Here is a 19,532-nt window from a genome sequence, read left to right as displayed (position 1 = left end):
TTGCTCTCACCACTCTGCTCTGGATTTTATCAACACATTGTTTAAATTGGCCTCCTCCCAATGTAAGCCCAAGTACAGCATGGAGTTGGCTGCGTCACCGTCCACTGGGACGGGGCTGTGTGTGTGTGTGTGTGTGTGTGTGTGTGTGTTTGTGGGCACATTCTGTGGGGAGTGGAAGCACCTCATTCTCCTGGACCAGGAAGCTTTGAATCATGCTGGCTCTTCCTGGAAGGACCCGGAGGGAGCTGGGCTGAGCCGGCTGGACTCGGTCTGATCCGGCGCCTGGCCTCTCGCTGACACCAAGCCGGTGGCGAGCGCGGCTCTCTTACCGCGCCCTCTCAAAAAAAAAAAAAGGCGAGGCCACGCCTCCCCTCTGCTCACCGGGTTGGCACGCTGCAGACGTTTTCCTGTACCGGGAAGTGTTTTCAGCTGCGGCTGCGGCTTCCACCGATAACCTCAGCCTCTGGAACTTTGAGAGAACAAGAGTTTATTGATCGGATGTAAATAGCACAGGGTGGGCTACAGAAACTTGGACTTTCAAGGGCAGCCTTGTTTGGATCTCCCCTTAACGATTCCACTAGTTTCTGCAACTAATTTCATTCAGTTTGGCACGCTTACCGGGCTAAATATAATAGTGTCAAGCTGTCACCTGCCTACGCTGTCACAGGCCTTGTTGATGGAAATCACACTCTCCCCTGTCTGAGGAGGTGCTGAGGATCTGGTATTAATAGTAGAGCCTTGCTTTTGCTGAAGGGTGTCCACACCTTCCTGTTTTCTCTCTCTCTGTTTTGGCCTGGCGTTGACAGATTTACCTCTGGAGGAACTCCAGCATTTCAAAGGGGAAAATGGCCCTCATTGTTCAAGTGGGGCTCCAGCGGAAAGAAAACCGGGGCCTTTTCGAAGAAAATAACCAGGGGATGATAATGGATAGTATGAACAACCCATGTTTGTTATTTCTAAAGGGCATTTGGAGGATTGAGATGTTTTTTTTCGAGAAGTATGCCTCGGAGGGTGAAAGTGTTAAGTGTCAGAAGTTTGACTTGCTTTTTTATTTCTGAGTCTCGGAAGAGACTGGCAGAGCTCTGACTTTTGATAGGAATCAGCTGTAAGAGGATTGGATGTTGCAGTACGTTCTTCCTGCTGCACGCTGTCAGATAACTTGTAACAGTTGTCTCTCCTGCTCACCATTTCCCTGCTGAACTCCACTGGGAAATTAAGTCAGGAGAAGTAACTGCTGAAGTTATCTCACTGTCTTCAAGCAAGTGCTTTGTGTTGGCGAGGATCACCACAGAACTCTCATTGAGACATTGCATCGACATCTCAAAGAGGTTGTAGCTTCAGCTGGGAAAGATAAATACTGCCTTCAGAGCCTTCAACTCATTGAATGATTTCATCTAAAGCTTTCCTTGAATGAGATATATAATTTGTCAGCTTACTAAAAATAACCAGGTGGATAATCTTCATCTTTTCGAACTGTCCATCCGATACAGATTCAAATACCCAGCCTCAAACTGTCTGAACTTGAAGTAAAAACATTTCATCACTCGGCACAATGAGTCAAAACACTCTTTTCCCAGAAAGATGAAATGCTGTCCAAATATTGTTGGAGTTCATTCCATCTGGTGATTGATTAAATCCCTGCAGTGTCAGTGTGGTTTCTGTATTTTCGCCGCACACAGAACATGTGGTTGGATGGGCCGTAAAAGATTGTTCTACAGTACAAGGATTTATGGTTACATCACGCAATTCAAACAGATCTAAATCAAAAGACTATTTCCATCTAATCCTACGCCATTATAATCTTTTAGAGCTTTTGGTCGTATTATTTAAGTGTAATGTTAAAAAATCGCAGCAGCTGTTGAAGATTTTTAAAATCATAATTAGTAGGCAAATGTTGAAAATGGACTCGGAGTGCATACCCGGCTGTGCCAAGCCTCAACAACCCTCAACATTAGTTTTTTTATGAAAGGGAATGTGGATCTGCATCAGATTACACATCGTGATAAATAATTATGGGATATATGTGCCAGATTCATTCATTGTTTCAGTCAAGTGAGTGCAGGAGCTCATGAGAAAAGAAAAACGCACAATGGATACGCACAAAAAACTGGTTTGCTGTTTCAAAGACGAACCTTATGGGATCAAAACAGCCTCCCTGGTTTCAGGTGAACGCCGTGAATCAAAGGAAACTCATTCAGTATTTAAAAGTGAGATTGCACGTTCCAATTGCATGTTAACTCTGTCTGCAGACATTTGCGTCTCCAAATTGGCTGTTCCTATTTAAGAAAGACAGAACTAAATTGCTCAGTGTCTAACCCTTGAACATAATTGTCTGTTGTTTCTGTGATGCTGAACCTGCAGTTTTGCAGTGCGCTTCAGCTGCAAATGTCTGCGCACGCCGTCGCTCTGCTTCCTTAAGTCAAAAAGCCCTAAATGTCTCATCGGCACCAGAACACGTCTGTTAAATCTCCTGATGTCTCTCAGCGTCGATGTGATTTCTTCCCCGAGGATAGTAGAACAACCGGGTGCGAAATAATTTGGATGTGAATTGAAAACACGTCGAGTATGGATTTTCTGGATTTATCCGTCACTTAAATGTTTCATCGAGAGCATGTCGGCCCACATTAAACTAACCCCCGCGGTATCGGGAGTTAACTGGCATGTGTGGGAAAGGATTGCGGTCAGATATCTCCCCTAAATGTCAGAACCGGCAGCATCGGAAAACAAGAGTCTCCCCGTCAGCGGTCAGCCCGAAGGCTTCACCGGCACTTCATCACATCCTTGGAAAGTCTGAGAGTCTTTGTGGAGAAGACCCCAAGGCTTAATGTCAGCAAATTAATTATGGATTCACCCAATTAGTTCACAAACTACACTGTGTTCCAGGGAAGATGATCATTCCCCCGAATGACTCGTCTCTTCAGTCTTTGCCCCAGTGTGCATCGCGCCTCGCTCAGAAGTGTGTGTGTGTGTGTGTGTGTGGACACACAGCAGGCAGGTAGCCTGACCTTTTTAATTATTCAATCTCTCAAACTCATCCATTGATGCTCTGTCTGTCTCCAGTTTGGCTTTTAAACACTCACCCTCCTGTCCACACATATTTCCATCCGAAAGGAAACTGCTTCTCTGCTCTGTTTTTAGGACTTTAAACACACACACACACACACACACACACTCTGTGTCTAGTAAAGTAAGTAATCACCCCTTTCTAATGAGTCTGTCAGGGGCGGTATCTGTTTACCAAACCAAATTATTTTCTTATTCCGGCAAAGTCAATTAATCACATCGGAGAAAATTCTGTTGGTGTTCGTCTCTCAATGGGAAGACGGATCGCAACGGCGGCGGTGTCGTCATTAAATTTCGTCGCGTTACAAGGCGACGCCGGCGCAAATTTATTCATTTTGTCTTTGGCATTCTCTCGTAGCTTAAAGTCATAATGTTGGGCGGAGACTGAATTTAGGAGCGCAAAGCATGATTATTTTCCGCCACAAGTTCACAGAGTCCAACGTGGCGTCTTGGAGGAGCTTCTTTTGTTGGAACACGAGTTCCAAACAATGTTCAAGGTTTATTTTTATACATAAAGCAAAGAGGAAAAAAAGGACAAATGATTAACCTATCGTAGAAGTAGTTAGTTGGGGGAATTTCCAATTAACAGAACATTCCCACTTAATTTTTCTTTTGAATTAACCTTTTGAGAAATAACCTCCACCACAACTCGGCTTCCTCCCAATTTCTTGTCTTGTCCCGTCTGTAATCCCGTTGAACTCTTCCTTTCGTAGATGACTAACGTGTCGGTGCGTTTGCCGACACGTTCCCGTCACCGGACTGCTTATTAAACCCCTACCCCTCCCCCGCCCTGCAGCCCGGACTCCGCCAGTGATCTCCGTGTGTCGCTGACATTGAGCAGAGTTGGTGGACTGTGATTGTGCTCACAGCGTCCTTGGGAGACGGAGACGGCCATCAAAGATATGGATTCCTGCATTTAATGTCTCCGCCTCTCGCGCACAAATGTTTCTCTTTCAATGAGCTGGCGGCCCGCAGGCAGGGAGGGAGTTCTATCCATCATCTGACTTTTAATGCCTCTTAAATATTAAGATTCAGGAATATGACCTTTCGTCAGTGCAAAATCCCGCCCTAAATATCATTTCAGGCCTTTGCTGACTGCACCGCTGGCTCCGTTTCAGCTTTGAATCATGGAGCAATGGTGCCCGGTTTCATGTTTTTTTAATATTTGTTTTCAATAAAAGCATGGGGGTCATGCTTGGCTTGCGTTTCAGAAAGTCTGTTTTTTTTCTTCTTTAGTTTTGGGGCCGCTCCCTGCTTGGGGCTGGCTGAGGGAACGAGCGCAACAGAGAATGAGGGGTCGGAGGAGAGGGGAGAGGAACTGTGGAGAATCTGTGAGCGCTCCCTTTCCGTCTGTCACTCTCGCTCTTTATGACACACACACACACACACACACACAGTTCTGAGTGGACAGCCCTGGAAGAGGGCCCAATGATTGATGTCTGTGTGTGAGAGAGAGAGAGAGAGACCTCGGAGGCAGCAGCGGCAGCAGAGATGGACACATGAAAAGGAAGGAGGAGGGACAGAGAGAAGGACTGAAGTGAATGAAGTAAGCGGGTGAGGCCTCTCAGCAGCCTGTTAACGTACTGAAGCTGAGGACTGCCTTGGTGGAAAGACACCACGCCATCCTGCAGCATCCTCACGTCCAAATTGCTCGTTCCTGACTTCAGAAAAGGCAGAAACTTGAAAAGTACTTCAGAGGTACTCTGTCGTTCTGTTTACCATAACGCATGTTTCTCCTTTGTAGACGTGATTAATCCTTTCATTTTCTCATAAGACATTTTTTGTACCATTTGAAATGGTGCGAGGCTGCACGATTACTCTGAGGATTAGTTGTGGTAATTATTATCTTGATTAATTTAGTATTTATTGGAGAAAAGATTGAAAATGCATCACACGCCCATGTAACTTACCGATTCATTGATGAGCCGTTGATGGACTAACCGGTCCATCGACGAGCCTTTACAGCTCTAAAATGCCGTTTTGTTTACAACTGCGCTCGCTTCAGTTCTCTCCTTCGACGCCTTTGCGGCCACATCGTTGCGTTGCTTTTCACTTTATTGTGCTTTAAAGTGCCAGCGTGAAAAAGTCCAAAATAAATACATTCGCGGTTTGACTCGACACCGACACATCGTCTTGTTGCTATCTAAGATTTCGGTCTTTTCCTCGAGCCGCTGTGCAATGCTCCGTGTATGTGCCGTCGTGCCCGGATGATGTCACATTAAACAAACCCCCCGACGGCAGCCCTGAGATCCAGACCTCAGCAGCCAATTCTGACACATTACAATGACGACTGGGGAGAGGGCTGACCCCCCCACAGCCGCTCCCTGATTCCTTACAGATAATGGCGGACGGTGTTTTTTTGTTGAACTCTTTAACTTCTTGTTTTCCTTCCATCCCCCTTTTCCTTCTTCTTCTTTCTGACTGCAAATGGCGGAATGAAGCCATCAAGTAACGTCTTTGCCCCGATGCTCTCTGGCAGAAACAAGAGGGGTTTCCATGGTGTCAGTACTTTCTGAGTGGAGAGGCGCTTCTGGATGAGAAAGATGTGGCGTTTGAGTTTTTCAGTGCAACATTTAATCTCGTTTTGTTGCAATCGTTTTACTCTTAATTCGCTAAAATGCTGATCCTCACTGCTCTTTATACACTGCCAGAAAAAACAGCATTGCTCTTTGATTTTGGTCTCACAAACATGTGTTTGTACGTAGATTTGCCTGCTGATACAGAATGTTAGGCTTCGTCGAGAAACATTTCCAGCCTGCTCAAATGTCTGCACAACTGATGTCATCTGAAATAGCAAGTACGATAGTTGTCAGGCCAAATCTGGTTAAAGTAAATCACATAAACAAACGTAATTGTTTTGCCTCGGCATGAGCACATTTATTTGTGTGAGCCCAGAGGAGAGATATGGATGTAATGAATCAACACTACATGGTTTATGAATGTAAGTGGGATGGTGTGCTCCTCTCCGAGTAGATTTTAACTACCCTCTATTGGCCTGAACGCGTCATTACACGACAATCTGTCAACCTTCAGGTGCAGCACGCGTCACCTCGAGAGCTTCATTTCGTCAGGTGATGAATCTCTTGTCGCGAGTTCTATCTGCTCCTTTCACATTTGCTCATTTGCATCGACATTTGTCAGATGAATACATAGGTCTGTGCTCGCTTTGTTTTTTGAATGGCTTTGAGGGCACAAAAATAGAGGGGGGGGGGGAGTACATTGCTATTTGCCGTCTCAGTCGAGATGCCTCGGCGATCAATAGGAAATGTGACAAGTTAGATGAAGCTTCAGATGAGTGCATGTCAGTGAAAGAAAATACACTTCAAACATGAGAAAAGTGGAGCTTTTAGAGCATCGAAGTGTTGCTACTTTCTAGAGCAAATGGGGCACTTTGTCACCAACAGTATCCAAGTGTGTGCGTGTTCGTGTGTGCGTGATTTCCTGATCTTCTGTATATCTATCGCCTGCAGCTTCCCAGGGTCTTTGTGAACAAGAGGCTGGGGAGCTTTGTCGTCAAGGACCCTTTCATGCCGTCTCGATTTTTTTATTTTGTTGTGCTTTTACATCAATAATGTGTGTGTTTGTATACAAAGTGTGTGCATGCCAGTGTTGTGTTTAACCAGGTTTGTGTGCGTTTGTGCCTTTCCTGCAGGTGTATGTGCCGAGGCGGTATGCCCCGGGGAATAGTGCTGACAGTGCACTAGGAGTCTGAACCTTGTCAGTATTTGCGGCTGAGGAGGAGAGGTGCCGTGCCGAGCCGTCCTTTGCCCGTGCTGTGTTTGACGCCATGTCCCTGACTGACAAACACAAAGTGAAGAGGCAGAGACTAGATCGGATCTGCGAAGGTAAACTTATGAGTATGTGTCCGTCCTTAACTTCTTACCATCACTCATTACTCTGTCACAAATGTTTTTTTCTGCACTTTGCCCAACAAACACTTTAGTTCCAAGTGCCTTTCTCCATACATAGAAGTGGCACTGCAGAGTCAGGATTCTGAACTGTGTGTGTCATATTGTTTAGAGGCCCAGTGCATCAAATCAAATGCTCTCTTCACTGGTAAATTATTTGACAAACTGCAGGATTATTATGATGAAGGAATCATTAATCGTAAACACTACAGTGTGTTAGGTTAGGCAGTGTCTCTGTTTAAGTGGTCTAATGCATTAAATCTATTTTCTTTCCAAATGTCAAGGTTTAAACTGAGCTACATTTGGTTGATTTGCAACATTTACATTACATACAACTTGTATTTAAAATTTTGAATACCCGGATGATCAAAAATACAATTTAAAAACTGTTTAAATTTCGCCTAGAAATCGAAGGTTCTTTTGACCTGCAAACCACTCACTTTGACTATATTAAGCTATATTCTTACGTCATAGTGCAAAATATATTCTTGCAGCATTTATTTTATAACACACTGTTTCCGAGCTACACATTCCCCATCCGACCATCCTAATTGTAAGCACAACCCTCAGACCTATTGGTGATCAATACTCATTGATTGCTATCATTTTCTCCTGGCACGCAGCACTTGTCAGATACTACAGTTAACGGTGTATACATTTTGACCTCCGCAGCAAACAGTCATCTGGCGGATGTAAACACGATTATGTCTCCACCCTGGCCTCTGCGTGAGCAGCTGCTTGTTTATGTCAGTGTCTGCTATGGGGACTTACGGTTATGGAGAATCTCAACATCTGCACTGGAGTAAGATTACCGCGGGGGATTGAATGGTCTCTCTCCTGTCACGGCCTTTATGGAAGCAGCCAATTGTGCACCATGAGCAGCGAAGTGATTATGAGGCTTTAGGTTGTTGGTTAGAGAGCGGCGTTGTGTTGAACATGGAATAGGAGAGGAGCCCCCTGCCGTGCGCATAGCTACAAAGTCGACCCCGGGCAACAAAGAAGATGAGTCTTTGTGTGGGTGTATAAACTGTTTTCTGGATGTGCATTTTTAAACCCACTTGTTTGACTTTGCCCAGCATGTTTTTGTGCGTGTCTGTCAGACTGTGTCCTGAGGTAAACCATCTCCTCTCTGCCGTCTGGGTCCCCGAGAGGCTTGTTAAGCTGCTGGGCTCTCCTGGAGCCAGCGCGGGGAGAGGCAGGCATGACTGCAGTGCTGGAAAATGAAGCTAGACGCACCATTACCCCCAGTGCCAGCGTATTTGTTTTGCAGCATGATGTAAGCACCTTGGCGTCGTGCACATGAAATGAAGGGCATATGCCGCCGCGCATCCCGTAAAAGACAATTTAGCAACAAAAAAAACAAAAATCCAATCTTGAGTTGTTGTTCTCTGCCCCTGCAGTAGAAAAGTGATGCTGATTTTTTTTTTTTTTTTACAAAGTAGCTTGTAGCCTTTGAAAATATATTCGAAGAATGCATTACAGTGAAATCCAAATCCTTTATTGTTCTTAAAGGTTAGAAATGGTCTGTCTTCAATTTTTTTTTTGTGACTCCAACCTTTTATTTATTCAGATCACTTTTTAAATAATTATGTCTTCTATCCATATTGATCTCCCGAGATGACGTAGAAATGACTTTTCAGATCTTTGTCAGACATCTTGTCAGCAAATTTAAAATATACTTCATTCATAATATTTAAATTTGGATTGTTAATTTTATTGCATGCAAACTGTCAGCAGTTTTTTAAATCTAAAGTAGAGTAGCCTTGAACCTAAAATATGTAGAGAAATGTACTTTCTTGCTGAGAGTCCGATGATCGACGCCACGTCTGTGGGAAATGTGTAACTAATACCAGCAGCTGTTCTCTGTCCAAAGATACGCCTGTTCTCTCCTTTTAAAGTTAATGGCCATTTTCTTTTGCCAGGACTAGTTGCCAGGCAACCAGCGGAGACTTCAGGATGTTACTGGTCCTGGGCCAAGAAATAATTTATATCAAAACCCAATGTAAAATGCAGATGATTTTTTTCTTTCGTTACCCCTTTTCTACAGATTAAATAATCAGGACATTTATTTATTGTTAATTAGTGATCTTTGGAGGGGCTTGTTTAGACTATAGTCCCTGTTTAAAGTCTTTATGCTAAGCTAAGTTTGCCAGCTGACGACATTAGCTTACAAAGTATTATTACATAAATATTAAAGATATTAAAAACAAAATATAATGGTCCATACAATAAAATGTTTTTAAAAAAATGCAACAATTTCTAATAAAGTCTGATCAATCATATCCAATTGAGATTGACCGAAAGGGGACCGACGCATCATCGATTGAGGGTGCAGCAGAATCTTGTAAAACGATAAGGCGACAAGATTACATCACGGCGGGCAGGAGTCCACGGAATATCCAACGAGGATCCTTTTTGAATAACCGCTCCCTTCATCATCCGAATCAGAAAAGCAGTCTTATCTCACATCACAGGTGGATCGTTCATTGGTTGAAATCCTTCCTGATTAGAGTTGCAGTCCACATCCAGCTGCTGCATTCATGGGAATCAGACAGCTGAGGTAGTTAATCATTCCTGGGGGGACAACAGTTAGTCTGCTCTGCCGTGCACGAGCGCAAAGCCCACAGGAGACGCTCAGAGAGACGGTAACAGGTGCCGCTGTGATGCATGCAGAGCTACTTCATGGTGAGCGTACCTGCTGACGTTCCATCTCTCACACACACACACACACACACACACACACACACACACACACAGACTCTATCTCTCCCTCTCTAACTCTCCAGATGGCCATCATGCAGGATCAGTGAAATGGTCCTCTGGCGGCCATTGTGAGGGCATAAATAAAATAAAAAAACAGCTTGTGATTTGCAATCTGTTTATGAGCCAATGACCAGGCAAAGTTGTCCCACTGATTGCATGTAGCGGCACGATAAGGCTGCCATGGGGATTGTCACCGTGCAAGCAGAAAACACACATGAAGGAAGGCGCTCTGCTTTTTGTTTCACACGTAGGCAAAATCCCCACCGAGCTTTTCTTGGCGACGGTCAGTAACTAACTCATCCTAATCCAGGTTCACACTTCAACCAGGCCCGCAGTTGGCAAACAGATACAGACCAGATGAAGCCGTGATTCGTGCCGTCTCCCCTCAATCTCTTTCACGTGAAAATCTGGAGCGTTCTCTTTCAAAAACGTCTGCTGAGACCACCCTCTCTCTCTCTCTCTCTCTCTGCACTGTCCAACAGGGCCTTCGCCTTTTAGGTTTCTATTGTTTTCCCCGACACAAAAAACCCCAAGTCTTGTCGTCCAAGACAGTTTCCAACAACATGCAAGGTGTAATTTACATTTATGTATATGTGTGTGTGTGTGTTTATTTGGTGGTATAGTTCATTCTGGCTGTTTTACCTCAGCACGTATGACAGTGGGATCAGAAATGCCGTATCTAAGGAAACCCGGTGGCGAGATGACAAGGCTGATTAAGCCATTAAAGTCCTTGATATGTGTTTAGCATAATCTGCCCTGTCTGCAAATAAGGAGGCAGGGAGCTGGTTGTGACTGTTTTTTATCAAAAGGTGCTAGTTAGCTCAATCAAAGCAGCTGCTGGGAAGCATCCGCTTTAATTCGGCATTATGAGGAATCTTTCTCTCTCTCTCTCTTTCTCTCTCTCAGGGTGAAGAGATTCATTTCTGTCATCTGAAGAGATAAGGAGTGATCTGCCGTGGCCCATGTTCCTCCCAGCCTCGGGTCCTTTCATGTTCTGGGCTTAATTTGAGCTGAACCAATGTTTATCATTCAGCGACTGGGCCGAGTGGCTGGGAGGGCGGACGGTTCTGCTCCGGATCTGTTTATTTTCCTTAGCTAAAATGCTTGTTTTGCTCGTAGACTGCAGTACTATTTCCCCTCCAGGTTAGATTAGAGTCGCTCTAATCTAGTCAGATTGTGAATCAACATCTTTTTTTTATTCATGTTTCGTTACACGATGACACTTTATGGTGTCACTATTAGGAATATAATGTATCCATATTTGTTACTGAACAAAACACAGAAACTCAGCAGTCAATTGTTCTTCCTGGTGAGGATTGTATTTGTTGTTTTGTACTGAGCACAGGTGTATGGCAAGTTATTGCTCTGCAGATTAAAAAGTGGTCATGATAACATTAAAACTATCATTAAAACTTGTATTATTAATAATAATACTATTATTAATAATACTATTATTAATAATAATATTATTCATAATAATATTATTCATATTATTTCATGCCATACAATATTTACTGATATCAATTAGGCAATCAGAAAGTTGATCATATTCTGTATATCAGATTTAATAGAAATGTGGGAGGGTATACCTACCTTTTGTTAAGGCATTAACACCGCAGGAGATCTGCATACATAGTGATTTTTACACTTCAGTGTTTCCCTCCATGACATCTCTGCATACTACCACAGCTTAGTTGAACATATTGGAAAAGTGATCTTTCGTTCAAATAGACTACTTATCTAGGCAAATTACGTTTTCTCCTCTATCCTTTCTTCTCTCTCTCTCGCCTTCCCTCCCTCTTCTCTCACTCAGCTGCACACTCCTCCTTGTCTCTCCAAAAAGCAAGCGGGCTGTCGTCTCTCCCTTCTGTCTGCCCCATCTGTGATGCAGTATGGGCCACTGGCTTGATAATGATGGGCGGGCGGAGCGCGGCGCTGCACACGAGGCAAAGACGGGGGGGGGAAAGAGACTAAAATGGAAGACAAAACTCTAATCGGTCGTCTCACCAAGTCTACCAGAGGTCTCGCCTGGCTCGTAAGAAGGTTTGCAGTAGCGGCTCTCACTCCGTCCCACGTTCCTCCCACCCGTGCAAATGTGCGACATGCTGTGTCATACACTGCAGAGATGCGCGGTGGTAGGGAGGCTAACATAGCAGATGTGAACCCTCCAAAAGCCATCGGACCAGAATCAGTACCATGTGTTTTTTTTTCTTTCCTCATCACCCCCTCCTTCCTGCCCGCACTTGCGTTGGAGCGAGAAAAAGTCCCGGGGGCTCGTTAAAACTTTAATATACTGTACAATCACAGTAATTGAGTAGAATGTTCAAGTTCTTCCAGTCATGGCTTTAATTTATGAAGGCCGCATGAAAGTTTAATGGATCAGCAGTTGTAGAGTCGCAGCTATCTAAATCATTCCGCAGCTATCTCTGCCGGCGCTGCCTGCCAAGTCCCGCCGTTGGCGTCCTGTGCCCTAGAAAGATGGCCAGATTGCTCCGAAGGCATGACTGTCGCCTGACGTCTGTTCGACACATTGTGCATCTCGAGGTCCTTCACAAAGCCGTCCGATTGGCTGTGAGCGACCACGCCGGGTGGAGGCATCAATTCTGATGCCGTTCACCAAAAACTACCGTATAACTTTGGGCTTCCTTTTCTTCTCTGGTCCCTGTTGGTTGATGAGTTTAATATAGCATGCACTTAATTATGGAGCAGCTCTCATGAGATGGATTTTAGAGAATGCAGACGATATGAATATGGAACCACACCCGTGCTTATGAACAGGAGGAAATGCGGCAATTTGCATGGCTGGAATTATGACGTGCCGTATCCTCGTTTCGGTTTCAGCAACACTCGACTGACCGTACTTGAGATGTTGATTATTGTTATTAATATTTTGTCAAGAAGCGGGGGATCCGAGTGGCACACAAGCCCTGGAAAGGGCTTATTAAAAGAAGTTCTTGTCGGCGATCGCCGTTGCGAGATGCAACGCGGTGATTAACGGCGTGTTTTAAAGCTGACAAAAAGACGCAGGCTCTGACCTGAGAGGACGGCACTGAGAAATCACTGCGAGGAAATTGCGAGTTATGCTTTACCTCTTATAAAATAACCCATCCCTCAGATGTGCATTACGCTGGACTGCGAAATGAAATTGTTCTGATTTATTTTAGTTTTGACCTACTTAATGTTCTCCAATTTCGATTTTTAAGTTTCAGACAATCTTTTTAAATACGATGATATGATTGCATCACTTAAGCTTTCAAACGAAAACACGCTTGTTTTGGCGCGTCCCCTCTGCGACTTGACAGGTGGTCGGGCAAAATAAGGAGACACGAGACTATCGCAGTCTCTTGTCGCTCCCAAACAGGAATCGATTCAGCCCGTCTCGGTCACGCCGTCGCTGTCTCTCAGCTTCAGGACCATACAGATGATGTCCCCGGAGACTTGCTGCAAACACTCTTCCTCTAAACCCCGGTTCCCGATTTAAAACTGAAAAATGAAGCACATAATACAAACGGGCTGCTGGCAGTCGAGTTGTCACAGTCCAGTGCAGTCCAATCACATCCCCTCCTCTCCTGCCTCGTCCGATCCCACACTGGCTGCCTTAGAGGTGAAGTCAAAGTTGGCAGCTTCCCGTCTTATCAGCTTTTTTCCCATCACACTCTTATCAAAGCTCCCTTTTCTTCTCCTCCTGCCGCTGTTTTTTTGTTTACACTGTTCTTGTCACGGCAAGTAAACACCAGCCGTTATCTCTCAAATGGCAACATCTCAGATAAGACACATCTGCTCTGTTGTACGTCTGTGGTGTATTGTAGTCGCAAAGTATGAGTTCTGTGAGCGGAAATAAGACTTTACTGGTAAAAGTTCATCCCGATTCATTTTGTGAATCTACATTTTATGAAGCGAGCATATCATGGCCTTCTTGTCAGTGTATTATAAGACACTTTGAGTAGAAAGAGATTTTAATTTAGTAAATTCTGTTAGGATTTGCCGCTTTTCTCTGCTTTTCTCTGCTTTCTATCATTATGAACTGAATTCTTTATTTTGTATTTGATTTTTTACTGTTGTTAAACAAAACAAGCAATTTGAAGATGTCATCTTGGGCCCAGGGAACATTTGATGGCACTTTTTTTCTTCTCTACTCGATCTAAAATATTTCACTTTAGCCCGAGTATAAATCAAACATGGTGCGGAGCTTTTCCCTCTTCACGTGCATTTGCCTAAATGTGTATTTGTATGCGTATTGATATATGTGAAAGGTGCCCAGTAGAGGAGGCTGTGCATTCCCTCTGCTTTGAGTGGAGCCTCTCCTGGTCTCTTTCTAGTTGCCACAGGATTAAGTCTGACCCTCAGTCGTACTTGTATGTCCAGCCTTTGCAACCGCCCCTCCCCCTCTCCAGGGACACACTACGGCAAGCATGTCTGTCCCCAACCTCCCCGGTCCCTCAGGGAAGATCCATCCACGCCCAGGGGGGTGTCGGCTGCCACTAAGCACCGTAAACACTGTAGCTTTACACTCCGTGAACACATCCAGGGGCCTCAGGAGCGTGCTGGCTGTGTACACTATCTGGTTCAAGTGATGTCAGAGGGGGCAGTGGATTTAAGCAGGTTTTAGTTTGACGCTAATCCCCTTGTAGCAAACGCCGTGGACGAGAGGACTGTCCCTGCCGATGGCGTGCATCGACCCCATTGGATTAGCGGATCTCGTCCCCTCCTCCATTCTGTTAGCATTGTCCAGCATGTGTTTTTACCCCAATTTATTTCCCCCTGGTCTTAGTTTTGAATGAAAGCGTGACACCCAGCACAAGCATGATCACTGCTGTACAATGGAGTACTGCCTCGTCCTAAAGGTGTGTGGTTTTGCCTTCTATTTTCGTGTGTGTGTGTACTCCCTCTGTGTTTCACATGTTGTGCTTCTCTCTTCATGGATTTCTAATGTTTCCAGGGCTGAATTATTTAGAGAGCCTGCCAGTAGGGAGCTACATGATAGCACAGACGTAAGAGTGAGAGGTGGGGAGGTGGGGCCCTACAGCTGCATATCAGGTAAAGGGTACCTCATGCTTCACCTTTTCTCTGCTCCTCCCTTTTGATTGGGCGGTGAGTGTAACTGGAGAGTTGAAACGCAATACACGGCTCTATTTTCCGCATTTATAGCGGTCCGCTTCATTGGCTTCACTGATGCCTAACTTGTGTGAGCAGTCGCATTTTGTTGGCGCTCTAGGCCAGAGTGGTCCTGTATGGTCTGAGGGCGAAAACGACTGGGCGGCAAGTCACTGTCACCACTGTGGCACCATTGCGGGGAGAAGGAATTCTTTGCCACTGGGCGGTGGAGACCGTGGCGTGTGGTCTCACCATCACCTCGGTCAGAAGGCGGATTCAGACCTCCAGTCCTCCCTGTACAGGCAGATCCAGCCGAGCCGGCATGGGGAGCAGCCACTGAGGAAGAGCTCTGTGCCCGATCTATGCAACAGCCTCTACCTCAGGCAACTGATGGCAGGCCGGGCCTCTGCACCACCTCAGGATTACTATCTGGCCGACGCTACCTCATCTGGTCAGCTCCCTGAAGAGTCTGGGTTCTACAGGGATAACCAGCACCTGCTCACCAGATCAGCCTCGCATTATGGGCCTAGCTCTGGTGGCTTGAGACCTCCCTGGGATCAAGGACAGGCAAGGGCGACACCCTCCATGCTGCCCTCCACTTCAACACCTATCCCCGTGCCTCCTCCCCCTCTACCGCCTCCTCTGCCTCCTCCGCCGCCTCCTCCCCTTCCTGTTCATGAGCTGAGCCGTTTGTACAGAGAATCTCTTGGATCTAAGATGATCCCAGACATCCACCGTCTCGGTGGACGCTCTCCCCCTCCCGCAGTCTACGGGGTTCATCCCCCTGTTCCTTTGTACGCTGCTGAGTCACCGTCTTTCTCCGCTTGTCAAGCGTATAACAATTTCAACAGCTTGCCCCGGGATCCCCGCCAGCCAGCTGCCACCAGTTCAGTGGTGGACCCAGCTTCTCAGGGAATGGACGGAGCTTTTCCTCGGGTGTATGGAGCTATAGCCTCCCAGAGGCTGCCTTATGACCCACATTATGACCCTAGCTCGGGCATGGTGGCTGCGACAGCTGGAATGACATCGAGCCTGCCTTATCAACATCCTTGTGCCGCAGACCCCAAGAAGATGGTGGACCCGGCCTTCCTGGCTTTCCTGCGGAGTGAAGGTTTGGCTGAAAGCACCATCACTCTCCTGCTGCAACATGGCTTTGATTCCACTCCCATGTTGGGAATGATGGAGGACCATGACGTCCGCTCTGTGGCGCCGAACTTGGCCCAGGCCCGTGTCCTGTCCCGCGTGGCGCTCGGTTGCAAGGCAAGTGGTATGGTTACGCGTGCCCGATCAAACAGCTACAGCAATCGCAACGACTTCTACATGCAGCCCCAGGGTTTGACCATGGACCCCAACCTGATGCAGCAAGCGCCCAGCACCATGCAGACCGTGTCCCCCAGGATGGGAGAGTTTCTTGGGAGAAGACCCAACAGTGCACCCTCCCAACACCTCCTGGAGACCACCAGCTACGCCGCGACAAGGCCCCTGGCATCTGGACCTTTCCCGATCAGTTCTGGAGGATACAGCAGTGCTGTGACTCAGGGAAGACCCTTTTCCATGTACAATGCCCACACCGGTCTTGTCATGTCTGCTCTTGGACAGCAGCCTCCACCAGCTCCGGGCACTTCTGGAGCGGCGCCCAAAATCTTCTCCGGCTCCTATTCTCCCATGGAGCTGATGAAGAGAGCGCCCAACCTTCCGCTACCATCGGCAGTAGCGGCTCCGAGCCCCCTTCACAGCCCCCAACTTCTCCGAAAAGGGATGAATGCTGCCCCTGAGAATACCATTGCTCCTGCAACTTCTTCCTCAACTCATCACGCGCAAAACCTTAACAACTCCACGACGGTAGGACGTCGCACTGGTCCGCCTGTCATAGTCTCAACCATGACCACCACACCTGACACAAGTAATGTCAAACCTCACCTTTCTCACTAATTTCTTTAAACCCTCTTTCCCCTGCCCTTGTCGTTGATTTATAGTTTGTTCTGTAGGTTTTGGAAATAGTTATATTTTCTGAAATTGTTTTGTCTTGGATTAGATGCACAGTTTGATTTAATTCGGTGTATGATTGATAGATTTTTGGCGTATGACAAAAAATAAGAGTTACGGCCTTTTTAAACGGGGGAGTATCATGTAAAATGTATGTGACAAGTTAAGCAGCTTTGCTCTGAGAGGTCTTTTTATAAATTACGCAACTATTTATACATGTATTGCAACACGTTTGTGTCATTTGCTGGAGGGGATCCCGTCTCATCACCGCTTTGAAACATTTCTCATGAGCAGTGCTCCAGTTATATAGGTCAACCTTTTATTCTGGTATGTTCTTTGACTTAGTTCACTGATCAGACTCCTTTCTTAAGCAACAGTGTGCTTTGGAGTTGTTTTGTCGCTCCACATTGGCTGTTCAAAGTTTCTTTAATCCAGGATGTTGTATTCTAGCTGTCCTTTTTAATACATTTCTCAACCTCTTTTGCACGAGTCAGAGTTAGTAAATGTCTTAAAGTGTATTTCTATAATGCAGAGTTGCTGTCTATTCTATTTTACACTGTACTCTCACCTAATCGTGGGCTTAGCTGCTTGGAATCCAATTACACTGATTGGATGTATAGTTGTATAAACTATAATAGGTAGCTGTTTTTTAAACAGCCTGTTGTATGTTTAAAATTCTGGTTGCATTGTAGTACCGCAACAAGTTATTCCATTTAATAATTTGCTATAGTTAGAAATAAACTTAATCTTTCTCAGTTTAGACGGTCAAATGTATTCTCTCCCCGCTCAAACTGGAGCTATTTGAAAGTAAATTTCTTCCGCTCTATGCAGTTTTTACTAATCGCGAAGAATTGATTTACATTTTAGGGAGTGGTGGTAACGATGAAAGAAATGTTTCGCTTTTGATGGCCTGGTATCGATGCTGCTGCGTACAATATTGCATAATGTATATTTTCTTTGTTTTCTAGAATGGTGTATTCTTGTTAATCACGTATTCCTGGGAATATGTTAATTGTTCATCCTTAGTGCTCTCCCTGAATACATAATTATGTAGATTGCAGTGTAGATAGTATAATAGGAGGTTAATACAAGTGATGATGCAGCTTTTTATGCTCCGTCTAGTGCGAGGGGTAGTTCTCCAGCAAGACATCATCTGAGCTTATCTTTATACATAAAGGCCAGAATATCTCTTTTCAACAAACTGATATATTTCCCTGCTGAAGAAAGAATTCCATCTTCTAACCTTACTTTAACACCATGTAACCCTGTGTCTTGTGTGCCTCTCTAATGGGTCTGTGGGTTGCTGAACTTGTTATAGAGTAATGACTTTTATGAAGTGGCTTCCCTTCACGTGTTGTCAAGGAAATAAGAAGCGAGATACAAGATTCAGCGGAGGGGGGAAGTCCCTTTTTGATCTTTATGCAAATACACACTTCTTTCCAAAGTCACAGAGCACACAGACGCACACACAGATGCACGCACACCAAACTAATTTGCATGGAGCTGACATTTGTTGCTTCAGTAACTTCATCTGATAATGGGCAGCCCTTGCCGCCGATTGGAACGCATACTTGTTAATTGTGTGTTGCTAGGCAACCTAGGTTTCAGTGGTAATCAGAGAAAGCTAATTTTCACATTTAAGGAAAGGGGAAAAGCGAAGCCCTGCATGCGGCGTTGTAAAAACATTTTGTTCACTTGTTTTTGTTCTTTTTCTGTGTGATGCCACGGGCAGTTTGGAGCAGGCGGAAATTGTGTGAAAATAATAAGATGTTGCAGGGCACTTAATGAAAACATTGCTCTCTACTCTCTCTCTCTCTCTCTCTCTCTCTCTCGCTCAACAGTGCACATCTCAAGAGATTGCTTCTCATTTCTGTGCAAAGGCTTGAGTACACCAGTGAAGAGCCTCTCTTATACATGCACAGTGATTTATGTTCAAACATGCATATTGATGAAAAGTTGACACATTATTCTTTTTGCACCGACTGAATAAATTGGTTCTTCTTCAAATACAAACCAGTCTTCTCTTTATCATCTTCCTTCAAAGTGTACATTTAGACATAGCTGCCGAGGCATCCACATTTCAATATTATCAAATTCTTTCTTTTTATAAGTCGAATTTTGAAAGCAAATTGGTGAGCTGCAGCGAAGTCGGTAGCTCCTTAAAATATTGATGTGAAAGGTGCAGGTGGGAGGGCCCCGTCTGTGTACTCCTCTCGGCTGGGCGCTGTCTTGGTTGGCTAAAGCCATAAGTAGTGTTAATAATGGCATTAAACGGTTGAGTCGAGCTTAGTTGCAACAGTTCCCTTCCACCCAAAGTACGGAGAGCGCCTTGCAGCACCGGCATTGGCCATGGAGTTGTCTGTCAGTCGCGTCCCACAGAGCAGCACAGGTGGGTAAACCTAACTTTGATGTCACGTGAAGCAGAATAGCCAACCCGCTAGTTAGAATCGTGACGGGCTAGTCGCCTGCATTGTGTGCGTCCATCGGTAGATTAACGAAGGCGGACGCCTGCATGTTGTCCACAAATGCCAGCACGTGGATTCCTTGTGGAGATAATCCACAGAAGATCTTAAGCTGTACTTTTCTGGGCTGGAGAATTAGGATGGCGGTGATGTGTTTGGAGGCTGGGGGGGAGGGGCAAGGCTTATAGTGAACAGGAAGGAGAGACACAACAGCACGTTGCAGCCATATGGGATGTGTCACGTTGACGTGTTCACC

The 19,532-nt window shown here is 45.4% G+C and overlaps 1 protein-coding gene across 6 annotated transcripts in view; it reads left to right on the top strand.

Annotated features, from left to right (window-relative positions):
• Positions 1-19,532, top strand: part of LOC130203137 (C-terminal-binding protein 2) — an 85,904-nt gene that overhangs the window by 30,957 nt on the left and 35,415 nt on the right. For 2 of the 6 annotated variants that reach the window (XM_056429024.1, XM_056429030.1), the window contains exon 3: positions 6,716-6,908. In XM_056429024.1, the coding sequence (XP_056284999.1) occupies positions 6,851-6,908 (58 nt within the window). In that variant the 5' untranslated portion in view covers positions 6,716-6,850. Of the gene's footprint in view, positions 1-6,715; positions 6,921-14,474; positions 14,579-15,398; positions 16,732-19,147; positions 19,204-19,532 lie in introns of those variants that run through there. The other 4 variants (XM_056429023.1, XM_056429028.1, XM_056429022.1 and 1 more) reach the window with 4 other exon arrangements.

The sequence above is a fragment of the Pseudoliparis swirei genome, chromosome 13 (genome assembly GCF_029220125.1).
Source record: "Pseudoliparis swirei isolate HS2019 ecotype Mariana Trench chromosome 13, NWPU_hadal_v1, whole genome shotgun sequence".
Lineage (NCBI taxonomy): Eukaryota > Metazoa > Chordata > Actinopteri > Perciformes > Liparidae > Pseudoliparis > Pseudoliparis swirei.
The sequence above is the reverse complement of the archived record's forward strand: the minus strand, read 5'-3'. Positions and strand labels throughout refer to the sequence as shown.